We start from the raw sequence: 18762 nt of genomic DNA, 5'->3' as shown, positions 1-18762 counted from the left end.
TTGTATGTATGTGTGTATTTGTGTGTGTTAGATTGGGGTGAAATGTGTGTGTGTGTGTGTGTGTGTGTGTGTATCGGCATGTATTACTTATTTTTATTATCTTTGTGAGAACCAAATGTCCCCACAAGGATAGAAGGATGAGGAAAATTACGCAAGGTGGGGACCTTTTGCTGGTCCCCACAAGTTCAAGAGGCTGTTTTAGGGTTACGACTTAGGGTTAGGCATGTATTGGTTGGGGTTAGGGTTAGGGTTAGAGGTTACGGAATGAATGTAAGTCAATGGGAAGTCCTCACAAGTATAGCAATACAAACATGTATGTGTGTGTCTGTGTGTGCGTGTGTGCATGCGGGTGTGTGTGTGTGTGTGACTGGGATGAAACATGGTGGGAGGGAGTAGGAAATACCTTATGTCTCACATCTGCAAAGAAAGAAATGGTCTAAATTTGACACTTCTGACCCCTTTTAGCCTCCACTTTCACTGTCGGGTCAAATGGACCCGAACAGTATCTCTGTGATATAAACATGCAGGGGGGATTTGCAAATACATGAAATGAACCATTTTCATTTCAAATGTTGATTACACTAATTAAGTGTCAGGGTTCTGTGTCTTCCCCCTGTGTTGTTTCTCTGTTGGGCCGCCAGATGGCGGTACCTTGATTTTGTGTTCTGTTAATTGTTTTATTGGTTCTCATTATTCAATTATTAGTTGTGTTTTGTCTCGTGTTCCCCTCCCTCTCTGTGGCTTGATTGTTCATCGTGCCCTCCTGTGTCTCGTCTGTGTCTTTCTATTTAAGTCTCCCTCTCCCCGACTCAGGCGCTGGAATCTTTTGCTTTGCTTTGGTTTGTCTGATTTGTAACCTGTTTGCTACCTGCCTGTCTGCTATCTGTTTGTACCTGTTCCGGCCTGATTCCTGTTTCCCTGTTAGTTGTCTGCCTGTGCCCTGCCTGCCCTGTTTTTCCTCGTTTTTGGGTTTTTTGTTTTTTGTTTTTTGTACATTTTTTGAAGATTTTGTTGTTTAAGTTTCGCCCTGCGAGTCCCTTTGTTCCCTGTGTTAGTTCATTAAAGTCTTTGTTTTCCCCAGTTTTGGACTTTCTGTTTTACTCTGCGTTTGGGTCCATTCCCGCACCCACTCCTGACATTAAGGCCAGTAGAAGAAGTTTCATACTGAAAAAATACTTTTTAGATTTTCAAACTTTAAAAAGGGTCAATTTGACCCGCAACATAGCAGGAGGGTTAATGATGCATTTTTCAATGTAATGAGTATTATTTACGTTAACGAGAAATATGCTAAAAGAAATATGTTTTCCAAAAGAGCTAAATGCACCATATTCTCTCGTGAATGACAGTATGGCTGCACTTCACCACCAAGCCACCGTGGTGCGCAGTAGAATATTGCGTGAACTATGCCTGTTCCTGTTGACAGCGCGCAAGCCGCAAACGTTCGAACCAATTTGGAAGAAGAAGCCACTACATGTATCAGCCAACATTATCTTTATAATATATTAAATGGAAAGTAGTAGCATAGACTAGCTACCATGCCGCCGAAAAAAGGCCGTCTACAAGTCTGGCTAAGTTTCGGTTTTTTCACGAAACAAAAAACAGCTTTAGACTACTGGAATTCACCTGCTAGCATGACAGTTAGCACTAGCTTTGCTGCTACGGAGGATGCTACCACCAGACCTAATTGTTGCAAGTACCTAGTGGGTTGCTGTGTGAAAGTGTTGCACTACGTAATGAGCAGTGAAGTGTCTGAAGTGTCAGTTTTTACAGCATTTACTGCACTCACTGGGGGTTGAATTTGGGGAGGGTTTGTTCATTTATAGCATGACTTACTCAAGGACTATGAGGGGGAAAATGCAGAGGCCAGGCCAAATTGGCCACATGGGTGACCCGGAAGCACCAGCTAAGGGGAGCAGTGATTGTGTTTTTCGCTCTGAGCAAGGGTACGGCTGGAGTTTGAATATATATTATCTGCTGATTAATGATTTGCCTGGTTTCGAAGATAAGTGGGGTATTCAGCTGGTTCTGTGTGCAGTAGTGAGTAATACATTAGACTTGAAGGTTTGAATAGGAGACATGGGGATATTGGTGTTGGTTTTTAAGTGTTCTCTGTGTGTGGGGCTGGGGTTGGTTTCTCTGTTTTTTCTCTGGGTTGGGGTTTTGCTTTTGGGGCTGCAAAGTGATTAAGACTGTGTAATTAATAATAAACAGGGTTTCAAAGGTCAAAGTCTCTCTCTCTCTCTGGTCGTAGCTGGAATTTTCAGCATGTTATGCAGTACAGTGTCCAGTGACAATTGAATTCTTTAGCAGTGTTAATTAAACTGTTAAGAGATCACAGTGGGTCCCACATTCCAGAGTGGGACCAAATGTTATCTGTTAGGAGTTTAATTAACACTGGGCACTTTACTGTGTAGGCTATAGGCAGCTTGTGTCATAGCTTACATTGTCACACTGGACAGAGATGACCACTACAGTAAAAGGAAGGAAATGAATTGTGCAAGCCAGATTTGCCATATAATTTGAGCTTCATCAGTTAATTATCCTTTTACAGAAAGACTGGTTTTTAAATTGATGCACTGCAATATATTCACTGGTTGTCATGAAAATGAGCAAGACATACATTACTCTATTGAATTAATGCATTGACTGGGAAATTAAAAGTTTATCAAGAGCTTCCTCATTCCAAGCTCCATCACCAAGCCTATCAATGAACAAACGAAAGTCCATACATTAGTTTTCTTTTGAGACCAAGTTTAGCAGTTATGATGGTAAGAGTAGCACCCATTTTAAGCTGCACACTAAGCAAGGAAATGGCCCGTTTCTCGGAAAGCGCGAACATACTCTCTCAGACTCGACCAATCGCACAGCGAATAAAATGTCGTGACGGTCTCTCACCACGGTTTTGATTGGATTGGCACTGTGCACCCCGGACACTCATTTCTTTTAAGCATTAAAATAATGCGCTTATGTAGCACCTGTTGTATTTCCTTGTAATCATAAACTACGTCTCAAACATTAGCCTATGTTTATATATACAATAAGCTAGTGCCACAACATTTGGTGGTTGCAGTAAGATCTTTTTTTTTAATGTTTTTTGAACAACAGGATATTACATCTGTTTGATGCCATAAATTAATATGCAAATGGGCTTCAACCTTTTTTACTCTTTAAACTGAGTTTCACAGATTTCCCTAGCCTAATACATCAGCAGTCAGCAGAGTTCACAGCACTATACCCTCGTAACTGTAACCGCTTTAATCACACACAAGGATGCATCAATTTAAATTACATCCCTCATATCGCAGTTTTATGTCATGTGTAGGCTATACCCCTGTATTTGTTGAACATAATTATACCAATGTCAACATATTTTTAAACAGATAGGCGTGACCTACCTTATAAATATTCAGAACACTCTTTCACTTTCGTTGTCGTAAGAGTACATTCCGTGAACCATAGCGAACAGTTCAGGCTGAAGTAGATTTATTTGAATAATTTACAGCACTGTAAATATTGGTGAGTTCCACATTCATTTCTGCATTTGCGCTTAATATATCCTATTCGTGAATGTTGGGTCGAGGTCGTGATTTTTGTGTTGTTATATTAGTTGAATGGTAGCAATAACAGCTTGATTTCCACGCAGTTAGTGTACGTAAACGAGCTGTGCCTATGCTTACGATCATGATAAACGAAATGAAAACCCAGAGTTAGCCTACTTTTGGTTCTATAGGGCTTGATAATCAACTAAATTCAGTGCTATCGAATGGTTTACTTATTCGATAAAGAAGCTAACGAAGTTGCACGAGAAAGCAGTAACCGAATAAAGAGATATGGTATTGCGTTATAGTTAACTTGTATTGCAATTTCTTTGTTTTATATACGGTGTATTAATTTACCTTTCTGGAAGCGAAAATAAATTAAAGACCAGCAACGAGGTCTTTGAAGCTGACTTTTACTTTCAGTGTCGTAATTGTAGCCTATAGGCTGCTAAGCCCAGCAACTGGTTTTATGTCAACATAACATATTTTATGTTATCCGTTTTCTGTCAACAGGCATATCCCCTAAAGGATCTCTATAGTAAAAAAAATATAGGCTAAGCAATGTTTGTGAGAGATTCTAAAGTCTCGCTTCGCCACCCTTTCTGGTTACCTGTCATCGTTCTATTAAGCAAAGATTATTGGGCTTGCGCCAATGAGGGGCACTCATCAAGTGCGGCATGGAACTAAGGACTTCAGCTAAGTTCTGAAATTGTCTAAATAAATTCCCAACGGTTGCTCACGCGGTCGCTCATTTCACGGTATTCTCATCAAGCAGTCCTTGGACTGATAATAACAAAAAATAAAGACAACATGAGTAAAATAAGCATACATAGGCGAGTATAATGAAATTACAATTGAGCAACTGACTGAGTAGGCCAAATTTTCGTGAGGAACTATTAGCACAGCGCGTATAAAGCAACTGGAGGAGGGTCAGGAAGTAACGGGAAACAGCCTGCTCATGTTGAGGGCAAAAGAGCTTGCTGCTCATTGAATTCAATGTAGAAAACCAAGGTGACTTAACTTCCAAAGAAAACATCATCGATCAATTTTTTGTGATCATGAATTTAATTATGTGTAGTACCATGTTAAACAATAGTTCTTTTGGTCCAGAAGTCTTGGGGAAGTATTTAATAAATTGTACATATTCAGTTACTTATTGCGTGTGTACTGCTACATGTATGAATTAACTAATATGCTTGTAGATCAGAGGCATCCATTTTTTCACAGTGTAAAATATTGTGACAAGGACAAAGATGTGCATTTAGAAAGGGGGGGGGGGGGGGGGGGGCGGTCATAGACAAAAAAAAAAAACATTGCTCATTAATTTTCTCTCCATCTACTCAGAGTTGCGAAAGCAGTCATGGCCAGCTGTGTTGCCTTCATGGAGTCCCCAGTGTGTCTGATTGAAAATACGGATGGAAACCTTTCCGTGAACTCAGAGGCGGTAGACATCTTGATGGGGCTGCATCAGCCAGTAGTGGTGGTGGCCGTGGTTGGCTTGTATCGCACCGGAAAGTCTTACCTCATGAACAAACTGGCTGGGAAGAAGCATGGTGAGACAAGTGGTGACATTTTGTGCAAGCTAAGTTGTGTAAGCCACTAGATAAGTGCCAAATATATGAAAAAAAATACGTATCATGTTTATATCTGCTGTTGTTATTTCTGACTGTATGTTTGAGGGTCACAATTGAAATGCATCATAGTTTCAGCTATTCCTCAGTTATGTGTATTTACTAGTAACGCACTTATGATATGTTTACCCTCTATGGGCCTGATTTACTAAGACATTTAGCATGTGCAAAACCTTTTTGCACACGCAAAACAAATAACACAACCAATGATGGGTGCAAAATAAATACAAGGGCCAATCATTGGTCATGCTATTGGTTTTGTACATGCTAAAAGTTTTACTAAATCAGGCCCTATGTACGCAGCGTTTGCTGTTTTCTTTGATCAATCCATTTATACACTGCCTGGGACCTTTAATTCACATTTCTTTTGCCATTCTTTTAGGATTTGCCCTGGGAGCCACCATACAGTCCAAAACCAAGGGCATCTGGATGTGGGCGGTACCTCATCCCACGAAAGTCGGCCACACCCTAGTGTTGCTGGACACCGAGGGGCTTGGGGATGTGGAGAAGGTTGGAAACTTAAGTATCACAGACAAAACCCTTACAAAAAAAAAAAAAATCACATGTCCAGAAACCACATGTGAATGCCCAATGTGTGAAGAGTACACATGTGAAGCATGAAAATAATCACACTTATCATAAGACGAGAGCGAGAAAAGGAAAGCTGTGCTACCTCAAGTCACAATGTTTTGTTTTCACGTGAGAATTTCTGTTCATGTTTGAAAAAAGCCAATCACGTGGAAATATAAAATTCACATGTGAAATTGTAATTGTAACAGGTGAAAAGTCAAATTTTACACGTGATTTTTTTCCCTAAGGGATTATAAACAGGGAATATAAGGCACTGTTTACATTCTTATCCCACACAGTTAACAAATTCAGTCTCTGATTTTATTTTCTGCATGTCCAGTTCTGTGCATTTAGATAGTTTGATTTGGAATTTCTGGGTGGGTGTCTTTACAGCTACTGGTATCAGGAGACAAGTTACCTAGTTCATACTTCAGACTCATTGAAGTAATCACTTTTTCACACCGTTTCAATTTATATTAATATTGTACATGTATTTTTTGATGAGGAACTGACCTTTAGGGCAGCTGATCCCTCCTGTAGTTTTTAATATTTGTGCTTTTTCAGCATGCATGTGATATTGCATACAGTCCTTGAGCAGTGTAGACAGTAAGACCATAGTTCACAAAATTGTGAGCGTATGTGTAACGTCTGCATGTACACTTTCCAGCCTGGGAAAGTTGTTTTCTCGGTTTGGCACTATTGGTCATGTAAATAAACTAAATGCATTTCTATTCTTTGATATTCTAAGCCGCACTAGATATGCGAGTGTCTGCTAACTGAGGGTATAATGTAAGGCGATTCATTTTCATGTTCATTTTCCCATCCCACTGGAAATGGCGGCTGGGGTGGCGTCTGCGCGTCTCTCAGGGAGACCAGAGGAACGACGCCTGGATCTTTGCACTGGCCATCCTCCTGAGCAGCACTCTAGTGTACAACAGCCGGGGGACCATAGACAACCAAGCAGTGGAGAACCTGCAGTATCTTTTTTTACAATGCTCGGCTGCGGAGAAGATGGTTCAGCTCGAGAGTAGCTGAATAAAGGTCGATTGGTTTTGGTATGGATAACGGTATGGATTCTGGGAGGGATATTCAACTCCAGAAGCCCAGAAGTACTCCTGGCGTTCAGTTTTTGCCTCTAGTCAAGGTTTATCGGCAATTACTCATCAAGTAGGAAAGAAAGCCAGTAACATTTCTAGGCTTGAGGGTGAGATTTGGAGTACCCTTGGCTTTCATTTGTTGCGTGTATGGATGAATACTCTTTTTACTTTATTTAGGTGTCTGGAAGTTGCTTCAAGTGCAAGTTACTTTCCCTGGGTGTGTATTTAGGCCTGAAGTCAATCAACACTTAACTTAAATTCAAGTGCTCCCTTTTAAAATAGACTTTGTTTGACGTGTTCATTTTGGTGATCACTGAACTTGATAAACAGGTTTGTGAGGTAATGTAAGGAAAAAGAAATGTAATTTGTCATAGGGCAATTAGTTGTGTTTAAAAGCAAATATTTTAATAATGTTAATTGAAGCACTTGTCACAATGAGAACCGAAAGTGAACAGAACAATTGTAACTTTTGCTTTCAGGCATACACTTTGCATACACTTTGTGGGATAGACTCGCGGTTGTTTGGAACGCTGAAGGCTTCCGCACGCTTCAAACGATGTTCGTACGATGTGTTGTTCGACGGACGCTGTTGTTTCTCATACCTTTTCCGAAGTGGCGAAACTCTAAGGTGTCATGAGAAGCTGTACGTCGCCATTATTTCAGTCAAACACATGGCAATGTACAGTAAATATACATTGTCTCTGCCTACATACATTGTCTCTGGACTGTGTTGGCTCCAGAAAGTTACAACCCCCCCCCCCCCCCCCCCCCCCCCCCCCCCCCCATATCCTATCATCAGAAAGTAGCTTTCTGATACTCTGCGACATTCCAAGCGGTTGAATTACGTGGAAGCCTTAAGGTCTCTGGTGTTTGGCGCTCAGAAGAATCGGTCTTCTGTCCTGTCCTGTATTACGGTAGCCTTTTAGGGTTTTATTCTTCCTTAGCCACGGCAGATATGTCACCGAGCTGACAGAACGGATCAAAGTCAAATCCCCCAGTGGCGGTTCGTCCTCTGAGGATGATGGCGATGGAGCAGACGCACAGTTTGTGCAGTTCTTCCCCAAGTTTGTGTGGGCAGTTCGGGATTTCACGCTGGAGCTCAAGATTGATGGGAGGGATGTGACCGACGACCAGTATTTGGAGCATGCCTTGTCCCTCAAAAAAGGTAAAGTCTGAACTTAGGACATACTAGAGTTCCAAGGTTTCTTCCTACATGTCTTTACAAAAGTAGTTTTGGGGGCCTGGGTAAACTGTGACATATATTGATTAATTGGTTGATTGATTGTTCGCCATACCATTTTACGACGCAAAGATGCTAAATTTGGGCTGCTGAGTGGCTCATCCTGTTGATGACCCACCCAAGGAAGGATAGGTGATCACGTGGCACATTACATGTACTCTACTTGGTGGGAGTGGGAAACAAAGAAAAGAGAGAAAAGAGACACAATGATCACACAGCTCAGCCGGTGCACTGTGGTGTGAGAAGAAGCAGTGGCTGGGGGAACACTTCTTGGAGCGGAATTCTCGCTTTTCCCTGGTCTTCAAAAACTGGGTCAAAAATGTATTTTTAATTTTGGTGTCAAGAAGGAGAGTTCTCTTCACCCACCCCAGTTTTCAGACGTGGAATGTAGCAGTTGAGGGGCCCGGGCTTGTAAACGGGCTGATAACACAAACCTGTGCTTGCAAAACAGGTTCCAGGTGGTGGCCCTGCACTTGTTTTCCCGAAAGAATAAATATCTGCATAAATGGGTAGAAACCATGTGTAAACGGATAAATATGTAAAATAAGTAAGCTGCAAACAATGCTATTGAGGTGTCTGCTGCTGAGCCATCAAGGTAAAAAATACTGTATAACATGATATAATATATTTCCATAGGGAGGGACAGGAAGACTACAGATTACAACCTGCCCCGTGAGTGCATCCGTAACTACTTCCCCGCGAGGAGGTGTTTCGTGTTCGCGACCCCCACCACCCCGGAGAACATGTCGCGCCTGGAGACCCTGGACGAGGACGAGCTCAGCCCCTCGTTTCGTCGCGTCGCCTCCGCCTTCTGCGGTTACGTCTTCGAGAAGAGCTCCGTCAAGACGGTCAAAGGAGGGCTGCCCGTGACCGGAAGGAGTGAGTGTTACCCTGTTCCTCCTTCGCAGTCGCAGTTCCCCGTTTTAATCGTCTCGCGGACGCTCTTGGCCGAAAGCGGCCTCACACCACGTGCAGTTCACGTGTCGTGCACGCCGCCATTTTAGAGTCTTAACGCAGCGTGTCATCCGGCGTTGGTCTTTTGTTTCCTTTGGTTTCGTGTTTGTGAACAGCAGGTGGGACCTCGTACCGTTCAGGAAAACCCGGTCAAATGAGAATTCCTGTTCATTCCTGTCTGTTGAAAGTTTTTCTCTGATTTTTGTTTCAGTGGGAGTCTCTGTCAGTTACAATATGACATGTCCCATCATCCTTTTTATTTATTTATTTATTTATTTATTTATTTATTTATTTATTTTGTCGCAGTGCTCGGCCACTTGGCGAAAACGTACGTGGACACCATCGCCCGAGGCGACGTGCCCTGCCTGGAGAACGCCGTGCTGACCATGGCGCAGATCGAGAACGAGGCTGCGCGGCGGGACGCGCTGAAGGAGTACCAGGAGGGCATGGGGGCGCTCCGCTTCCCCGTGGACATGGAGCAGATGTCCCAGCAGCACAGGCGCTGGGATTCGCAGGCCACCAAGACCTTCATGGGCCGCTCCTTCAAAGACGAAGACGGCCAGCACCTGAAAGCCCTGGCGGTAATCATAGCCTTAAAAAAATGTTCTCTCCCTCTCGAGCTTCGCTAATGTGTGGTGAGCGTTCTCGGCACAAAATGGCTGCCGTGCATCACCGAGGTGGCGTGCTACACATTGTTGGTGGGTGAGGTGTGTTCCCCCTCGTCACTGTAAAGCCGCTTGAGCATTCAGAAAAGTGTTATATAAATGCAACGATTCATTCATGACCAGTGCTCCTGCTGCTGGTGGCACAGATGAGTCAGTCAGTCAATCAGTCAAGCCAAGATCAGAGCATAAAACAAAGATGCTGTGATACAGTGTGCAAAACACATATTTAGAACATACAATGGAATGTTGAAAAACATGCTGCTTGTTCTCTCAGGGTTTTCTCAACTGGTTTACACCCAAAGATTAGGCGTAACGCCCTAGATTACAGTATGCGACTAATACGTACAGTTAAGTAAAACAAAAGTAAAACATCAGTAGCGAAAAGTCCTAGAAACAGTCCTACAAAATGTAGTCGGAATGCCAAGTGAAACCAGAGATGGTCCATATAATGTACAACAGGGATTTTCCCCTGTTGTACAGGTCCAGGGACCTCCTCCCAGGCTCAAAGACATCCTGGGGACCTCCAACATTATTAAATCTAAAAGGGTCATATTTAAAAATGGTATCATAAAGATTGCAAGCCAGAGGTGGGAGTTCAACCACGGACCTCCTACAGTACCTTTACGGTCCCCCAGTTGAAAACCCAGGCTGCACATGAATTTAGTCTCAGTTGAACTTTATGGCACTGTACAAGGTTGTTATTTAATTACCCCTTCCAATGGAATGAACCCCACCACAAAATAGGGATGTGAAATTCTAAGAAACACAGAATTATATAAAACTAAAAAAAAGAGAGGGGCGAAGGAAGATGATTCGCGGTGTATTTCAAATCTGTAAGTTACCGTTGACACATTTGTGCTTTCAGGAGGCCATCGCGAAGCAGTACGCTGAACTTCTCTGCCAGAACGAGGCGGCGTCTGAGGATTTCTGCAGGAAGCTCCTGACTGACCTGTCTGCCCCGATGGCCCAAAAAATGCAGGGCGGCTTCTACGCCACGCCGGGAGGGTACGAGCTGTACTGCGCCGACAAGGACAGCGTGGTGGCCAAGTTCCGCAGCGAGCCTGCCAAAGGCGTCCGGGTGAGTTCCCGCTGTCAGGCGCGGCTAAAATTAAAAAATAAAAGTAAAAAAAAAATTAAAAAAAACTCAGTGTAGCTGGGACGAACGCCACGGTGCCCAGGGGTGTAAAACTGGGCCACCCCCCCCCCCCCGCATGAATACAATATAAGTACACAGATGACATAATTGTGCCCACACCCTCCCATGACAATCCATCTGTCACTCCAAGACTGGTGTTGGGTCTCGGGCGGGGAGAGTGTCAGTAATTGCACAGTCTTAAGTTGCACAATGGCGCTCACAGCTGGACAAAATTTTGTGAATTTATTCATTAGTACTGACTGACTCTGCTTTTTTTTGTTTTCAGCGGATTGGTCCGTATTTTAAAATGCCTGCGTGTTTGTGTGTGTGACTCATAGGCAGAGGAAGTACTGGAAATGTTCCTGAAGGAAAAAAGTGTGGAATCCAACTCCGTTCTGCAGGCTGACAATAAGCTCAGCGAGCAGGAGAGAAAGATTCACGGTAAGCCCACGTCTGTAATCTGACAACGTCACCAAACTTGAACAATATGTTCAGTTATTTTTAACCGTGGTCCTGCATGGCAGCCAGGTGAACCTTTTACAACCCACATACTCAGAATAACTTGAGAAGGTAGGAAAGAATTCATGTTCACTGGTCGTCAGTCAAAGAAGGGCTAGGCTGGATTATTAAGGAATGTTCAGAAGTAGTCCGTTTCTCACCATCGAAGCGATGCTCACAAAAATGCTTCTTGCCATTTACAGGGAAATGGTATTTTTCCCCTTCCATGTTCATTAAAGTAAAATGCAGTGACATTTTTGTCATTGATGCTAAGCACCACTCTTACGTAGCACCCCTGGGACTTTATCTGTACCCACCTCCACAACCTCGCTGAAGTACTAAAACAATAACAGGAGGTTTACATGGAGGGCAACCCACGGCACACCATGTTGACGCACCAGAGATGCTTGAGACTGTCACCCACTTCAGTGCTGATAGCTTCTACTTGTGGCGAATCGTCAGCCTGCAAAACATGAGTGAGTGTGTAAGTGATGACTGAGTGAATAAGTGAGTGAGTGAGCGAGTGAGTCAGGTCCATGAGGTGTTTCACATGTTAAAAAAATTAAAACATCTAGAAACCCCAGTATTGCGAAAAAAGAAGTGTCAAGCTCTGCAAGGCCATGTTGAGTGTAATTTTCTTAACCAGATACAAAGTGTATTGCACCACATTCTACATACATTACATTGCAGATGTTCTTATCCAGAGAAAGGTATGTAAGGCTAGTTGGACATAGACTACACCCCTCCCTGTTGTAAGAGTGTGAGACCTCGATAGCTGTCAGAACTTGTTTTCCCCACATACAGGGTGCCCAACTGAAAGAACAGAGGTTGGGGTGCCCAAAATTTTTTTACTTTTATTTAACAGTGATTAAATGGCAGAGTTAAATACCCTACATGGCCAAGAGTATGTGGACACCTGACATCAAACATCTCATCCACAATTGTGGGCATTAATATGGAGTTGGTCCACCCTTTCCTGCTATAACAACCTCCACTCTTCTGGGATAGCTTTATACTAGATATTGGAGCATTGCTGCGGGGATTTGCTTCCCTTCATCCAGAAGAGCATTAGTGAGGTCGGGCACTGATTGGGCGATTAGGCCTGGCTGGCAGTTGGCTTTCCAATTGATCCCACAGGTGCTGGGTGGGGTTGGGGTCAGGGCTCTGTGCAGGCCAGTCAAGTTCAATCCACACCGTTCTCGACAAAACCATGTCAATCTGGGCCCTGCTGTGTTGTGCATTATCATGCTGAAACAAGAAAGGGCCTTCCCCAAACTGCTAGGGAAACACAGAATCTAATGACCTTTGCTATGCACTTATTGTACGTCGCTTTGGATAAAAGCATCTGTACAATAAATGTAATGTAGAATTGTCTAGAATGTGATTGTATGCTGTAGCATTAAGATTTTCCTTCACTGGAACTAATGGGGCTAACCTGAACCATGTAAAACAGCCCCAGACTAAGGGGTGTCTGGATACTCGCGTAAGTCCCACAATGGTAGCATCCACAATTGCGGAAGTCAGGGGGGCTATTCAATGGCTGAGAATAATGGCTAAATGGTTAGTAGGCTTACCAACGGTTTAGAACCGTGATACAATATGCCTCTGTACAATGTGTAAAATACACAACCCAAGAATCTCAGATTTTGAGGGGTAGTACCGGCTGGGATGGTACAAAAAAAGGTTTACAAAATAGGAAATTAAACCAAGGAACATAATAAACCTGCTGGAACACCAGTGGAGAAGAGAGGGAAAGGGGACGTACGTAACTGAACAGAACGTTGAGCCCAGGCACAGATATCTGCAGGCCTACAGAAGTTTGCTGGCAATACCAACGATGGTAAAGCCAGCCGATCGAGAGGAAGAAAACTTGGGAGGAAAAGGAATAGGAGCAGACGCACTCAGGGGAGACACTTGTATAAAGAAGGATAATGATATAAGTAAGGTGCTGTTACACGTTACAGCAACACCAAATCCAGTGGTAACTAGGGCCACAAGGGGCACTGCAGCTCCCTTGGTTGCGGAACTTGCCACTACACCTAAATATAACCAGGGGGACCGAACAAAGGGAAAGGGCCTGGAGGGACTATGCCACCAGATCTGAGAGAGCTCTAATTGGGACAAAAAAGTAGAAATAAACACAGTTGTTAACCAAATTCAATTAAAGAAGCAAACAAAAGGGACAACAAAAATAAGTAATGGTAATGAAAAAAATAAGTAAATCCACCGACAGTAGGGGGCACACCAAGGATAGACGTGTAGGCTTCTGGCAGATGTTGGGCCTGTTTGCTCCACCATGCATACAGTTAGTGAAAATATTAAACAACTGAACCACTTGAGATTATTATATAGAAAGATCACATAATCACATATTATATAGAAAGTATGCATAAACTCTGTGTAGGAAATTTGCATAAGATGACCACATTGAGGTTTAGATATATATATCAATGCCAAGCGGAAAAAAACTGTGGCCCAAAACCACAGTGGCTTTGAAAACATCCTGTTATTGCATGCGGAAACTCCCAACTAAATGCTGAATAAGGTGTAGACCTAAACAGGCACCAGTACATGGCGGTAACCATTTTGCTTGTTTTTTTCCACCAAATAGTCATAAACCATCATCTTGCAATAAAAAAGGCTGCTTGGATATATAAAAAAAATGCAATGGCACATCACACCTTTGATATGAGTGATTCATGTGATATGAGTGACTGCAGGCACACACCTGGCCATTGAGGCCAATAGTACTGCTGGTTTTCATTCTCTCACTGTAATCACAGACAGATTTATACCAGGGATCATCAGGTGAGTGGACACGAGTCAGTGGCATTGATCAATCAATGACATATCTTTCACATGATCTTAATAGCTCCTTCACAAGCGCAAACATAAACGTAATTTTGTCTATCTGCACACCCCCGCCACCCCCCCCCCCCCCCCCAAACCCCTTTCTTTTGGCTTGACGGATTGGATCCAGAGCAAAACCTGAAAGCCACTCTGCTGGAGCAGGAGAGGCAGGCGGAGGAGGAGCGGCGGGTGGAGGCGGAGAGGACCCTGGAGGACGAGCGCCAGAGCCAGGAGGAGAAGATCCGCATGATGACGGAGAGGGTGAAGGAAGAGATGAAGCAGCAGCGGGCCGAGGCGGACAGGGCCATGGAGTGTAAGCTGCAGGAGCAGAGGGACCTGCTGGAGAAAGGGTTCAGGGAGAAGGCCGAGCTCATGAACCAGGAGGTCCAGATCCTCAAGGAGAAGAGCAAGGAGTCCGACAATTCTGGCAACGTGTGGACCAACGCTGTCCTACCAGTGATAAGACAGGGGCTGGAGACAGCGTCCTCTATTTTCCAATACAAGCTGTTCAAAAAATTTAGGTAAAATATTTTAGTTCAGGGGTTTTCCACCTTTTCTGATCCAGGGACGCCCACCCCAGCTCAAAGGCATCCCAAATCTATATATAGTCAGCAAATATCAAGGCTAGGGTCCTCCCTGTAGCCCCTACAAGGACCCCCAGTGGCCCTCAGTCTCCCTGTTGAAAACCCAGGTTTCAGTTCATATGGCTTTCAGCTGAAGCACAGTGTTATGTGTGTTATGTCTGTATAAATGTGATTTCATCTGTGTGGACTTTTGTTATCGGAAGCTGAAATGATCTGTTACAGCTTGCCCAGTAAAATGACAAATAAACCACTTAGAATGAACTTTGAGGGTGTCTTTTTAATTTTTGTATTGTTGAGTCTTCACGGGTAGCTCCTTTTTTGTTTATTTATTTTCAACATTTTTATATTATACATTTCATTCCGAAAGTAATTTAAATAAAGACTTGAACTTTACACATCTCGCGGCTTGTACAAATAAATGGACCAATTAAAACTGAAATTTGAAACCGTTTGAAAGGTTTTAAGCCTGAGGCTTGTGGTGTAGTGGGACGAGCACTGCTGATTCTGACAGCTTCTGACTCCTAAAATTTAAGGGTTACGACAGAGTGGTTCGTCACAGGAACTTTTGTCCAAGGGTGCTTAAAGAAACCTCTCTATTATCTGTAGTGCACTAGAAGTCAGCATTAAAATACCATTCAGAATGTGAGGAGGAAGAACTATGGGAACATATAGATAAGTGTAAAAGCACTTCAACACAAAAGCAGAGAAGTGAAAAACACACTTCTTTAACAGTAAAAGGACACAATTGCGACACAAGGGGGAAGCGGTAACTGGATACTTACTAATGCCGTAAGTGTTATTAATTGAATTTTTTTTTTTGTGTGATTAAATTGTCGGGACGTTCTGAAAAATGATTGCTTCCTGACTCCACTCTGTCAGAGGGGAACCACAGGGTGGTGCTGTTGGAACAGGAGAAAAGGAGGGAGACGGAGAGAGCGGAACGGGCTCAGAAGATTCTAAGTGACCAGGAAGAGAGTCACCAGGAGACCATTCGTCAGTTAATGGTGAGAATTCCACTTCTGAAATAACATATATTTAATGAATTAATTGATTAATTAATTAATTGATTAACAGATTAATTAATTAACTGTAGAAGGAGCTTAGAATTTATGTCAGTCCCCAGTGCTCGAAACACAAGTTTTCATGGAGACCAATAACTGACTCTTTTCTGTAGTGGCTCGAAATGAAATCATTCATCTGACTCGTGTGTGTTTGTTCTTGTATGAATGGTGATGGATATGAATGATAATATTACCTAGCTGCATACATGAGCTGGGATCCAATTCAACATTTGATTAATGTAATTCTAGCTTTAGCAGTAGTAGTTATCCTCAGTGCTTTACTTCCCATATAAATTGACCAGTCCTGCCAGTATTCTGATCTGATATTCGTTTTGGAAATGGTCTTTGAATCAATGGACAAACATGTACAATTCCTTCTGTACTGGTGTGATTTACTGAATTACTTCACTTAATACTCCGCTGTATAAAATATACAATATACCCCAAAAAAAAGCTAGGTGTGTATGGCACTTTGGCGTAAGGGTATTTTTTAAATGCATAAAATGTACACCTGCCTCTTAAGGGCAAGAAGGAGAAGGAGTTGGCTGAAGCACTGAAGGAGATGGAGCAAGCGCTGGACAGCAAACTGCTGGAACAGGAGCGGCTGGTGTCCAAGGGGTTCCAGAGAAAAGAACAGGCCCTGAGGGAGGAGATCCAGAATCTGAAGGAGGATATAAAAAGCACAAAGCAGAGAGAGAAGGCTGCCCAGCAGCAGATGGTGACGAGCCTGACCATGGCCATCGCTGATGGTTTCCAACGCTACATGGAGTACAAGACAGCCTGCGAGGAGAGCAAACTACTGGAACTGCAAGACGCGGAGAGAAAATACAAGCTCCGGCCGGAGTCGGGTCAGCTCCACCACGGCCCCAGGCCCGGCTTAAGCCAGGGTGGGGGGTTAAAGCAAGGCGCTCCGGGGCAAGGAGGCCCGAACCTCCAAGAGCACCAGCAAGGGGAGGACGAACTTGGACAGGCACAGGCAAGCTCCTCTATGGCTGGCGCGGCGGTGGAACAAGCTCATTCAAAGTCCAATGTGAGCCCCTGAGGAAGGAGCAAATCCGCAGCGTGAGGGCAGTACATTGAATTCCGTATGGTTGGCTGCAGGTTACTCATTAAAAAATGTCTGATTTTTTTAAATTTATGTTTTACAAATTATAGCTTTTGTTACACTGTTAACATGCAGCATGTTTCAGTAATGTTATGCCTGGAGGCTTCTTGGTGATGCAGGTTGCAGATGAATGGAGATGCAAATTAGATGTACTTATGCATATGCTCAAGCTCAGTTGAGTAAGGATTCATGTATTTACCCTGTACAGCACTGAATTAAGTATAAAGATAAATCAATTTAATAAAATAAAAGCTGTAAATTTATTATAATTCCAACCTAATTAAAGGGTGTTATTTATTTCCGTATTGGAAGGTAGCTCCATGTGTAAAATGTATCAACCTTTTCTTGTTTGATCAGTAATTCATTACTACATAGACACAAGGTTTAATAGTACATGCAGCAGCAGGACCACTCTGCCACTGCAGGCGATGCCTGCTGGCTGCAGGTGCCCGATCCACCAAAGGGGTCGCTCTCGCGCAGCGCGCTGGGGGAGTTCCCTGCTGAGCGAAACCCACCAGTCCTTCTGTCAGGGACGCGGGTCAGATAATGCGGGTTCACACCTAGGATTGGACACATGGATTTTTTTACCCGGGTTGTTGCGTCGGGGGTATGTGAAGGGGGTATGTGACGTTACAGCAGACTACAAACAAGCCGCTCTGACAACCTTGATTCCTGTCTCGGGTCCCTGCATGATTTTAAAGTCTGTAGCACTAACCTTCTTGAAGAGGACTCTAACTGCTGCTTCAGTCAATGTTTTACAGAGGACTGCAATTTCTTTAATGTTTTGCACTGAATATTCTTGTGTCCCTATGTATCTGTGCTGTATGTGCAATGAGTAGGTGTGTTGTGCATTTTCTAATTTTCCATATCTCTAGACAGGTGTCTGTTGTGAGAGAGGTGTACTCACACCTGTATAAATTAAGGATAAATAAAAAAATTTATGTTTTTAGCCGTGGCCACAACAACACAATGAAAGCAACGATTTGCCTGCTGAGATGAAGACCCCTCTACTTTGGCTATGGGAACGACCTTGTGTAGGGGTGGGGTGGTTAGAGCGTCATCTGCAGGTGGGGAGGGAGCAGTTTAGCTGGCCTGTAACCATACCTGTTGGCAATTTTCAGCAATTGTTAACTGTTTATATGCTCTGCCAGCAGTGAGACCGGGGCGCGGGAATGAGAAACGTGGCGTTCGTTTCCTTCAGCGGCTGTGTGTGTTCTGTTTGTTTGGTAACACGTTGTGGTTTAAGCACACAATAAAACCCGCGCGCGTCTCATACTTGCGCACTGTGTGGTTTGTGGGGAGAGGAACATCAAGTCCCGTTACAGACCTACACTCTTATTGCTTCGCAAGCCTGTAGCAGACGTTCCCGTACTGACTCCCATGTCTGAACATCGCTGCATCCTCCTGCTGTTCTGGGCCGAGCAAGAGCAATGCGGTTGTTGATTTAACATTTTTAACCAAAATCTCCTGACATTCCAGTTGTTTTATTTTATTTTATTGATGTGAATTGCTGGCTTAATTGCCAAGCCTTTTAATCAGATTTTACAAGGTTAAAACCGGAATATGGTAGTTATTTGAGGTAACTGCTTTTTTATTATTTCTTTGGTCACTGTCAGTATGGCCACTTTATGTATGGTGTTATTGCAGTTTTAGGTGATTGTTAACGTTATCTGTGTAAGACAATATATATGCTCAATTTTTAAAAATTAATTATCCACGACTTTTACCAACTCTTTACCTTTTTACACAAAGATTTAACACATTTTTGAGCATTTATTTTTCACAGTAGGCTACTATTAAGTGGACAAGATTCATGTTGCAATTGATCCTATA

At 43.3% G+C, this 18762-nt stretch overlaps 1 protein-coding gene across 4 annotated transcripts; it reads left to right on the top strand.

The window, feature by feature from the left end:
• Positions 1-1619: 1619 nt before the first annotated feature.
• Positions 1620-18198, top strand: LOC118231852 (guanylate-binding protein 1-like). 4 transcript variants are annotated; one of them, XM_035426175.1, is made up of 11 exons: positions 1620-1943; positions 4884-5092; positions 5553-5680; positions 6608-6717; positions 7791-8002; positions 8714-8956; positions 9338-9612; positions 10562-10774; positions 11170-11272; positions 15643-15767; positions 16348-18198. In XM_035426175.1, exons 1-11 carry the CDS (start codon positions 1825-1827, stop codon positions 16864-16866), a joined length of 2256 nt encoding a protein of 751 aa, XP_035282066.1. In that variant the 5' UTR covers positions 1620-1824; the 3' UTR covers positions 16867-18198. The 4 variants fall into 4 exon arrangements, with proteins under 4 accessions (XP_035282066.1, XP_035282090.1, XP_035282074.1 ...); XM_035426183.1 differs by lacking the exon at positions 1620-1943 and adding an exon at positions 3406-3516; XM_035426190.1 differs by lacking the exon at positions 1620-1943 and adding an exon at positions 3434-3506.
• The last annotated feature ends 564 nt before the right edge of the window (positions 18199-18762 follow it).

Source organism: Anguilla anguilla, chromosome 1 (genome assembly GCF_013347855.1).
Source record: "Anguilla anguilla isolate fAngAng1 chromosome 1, fAngAng1.pri, whole genome shotgun sequence".
Classification (NCBI taxonomy): domain Eukaryota; kingdom Metazoa; phylum Chordata; class Actinopteri; order Anguilliformes; family Anguillidae; genus Anguilla; species Anguilla anguilla.
The sequence above is the reverse complement of the archived record's forward strand: the minus strand, read 5'-3'. Positions and strand labels throughout refer to the sequence as shown.

Bases quoted from the DNA above. Each gene is read 5' to 3' on its own strand.
- LOC118231852 (XM_035426175.1), top strand. From the start codon at position 1,825: ATGACTTACTCAAGGACTATGAGGGGGAAAATGCAGAGGCCAGGCCAA. The intron at 1,944-4,883 runs GTACGGCTGGAG...CCATCTACTCAG, and splicing joins GTTTTTCGCTCTGAGCAAGG to AGTTGCGAAAGCAGTCATGG. The intron at 8,957-9,337 runs GTGAGTGTTACC...ATTTTGTCGCAG, and splicing joins GCTGCCCGTGACCGGAAGGA to TGCTCGGCCACTTGGCGAAA.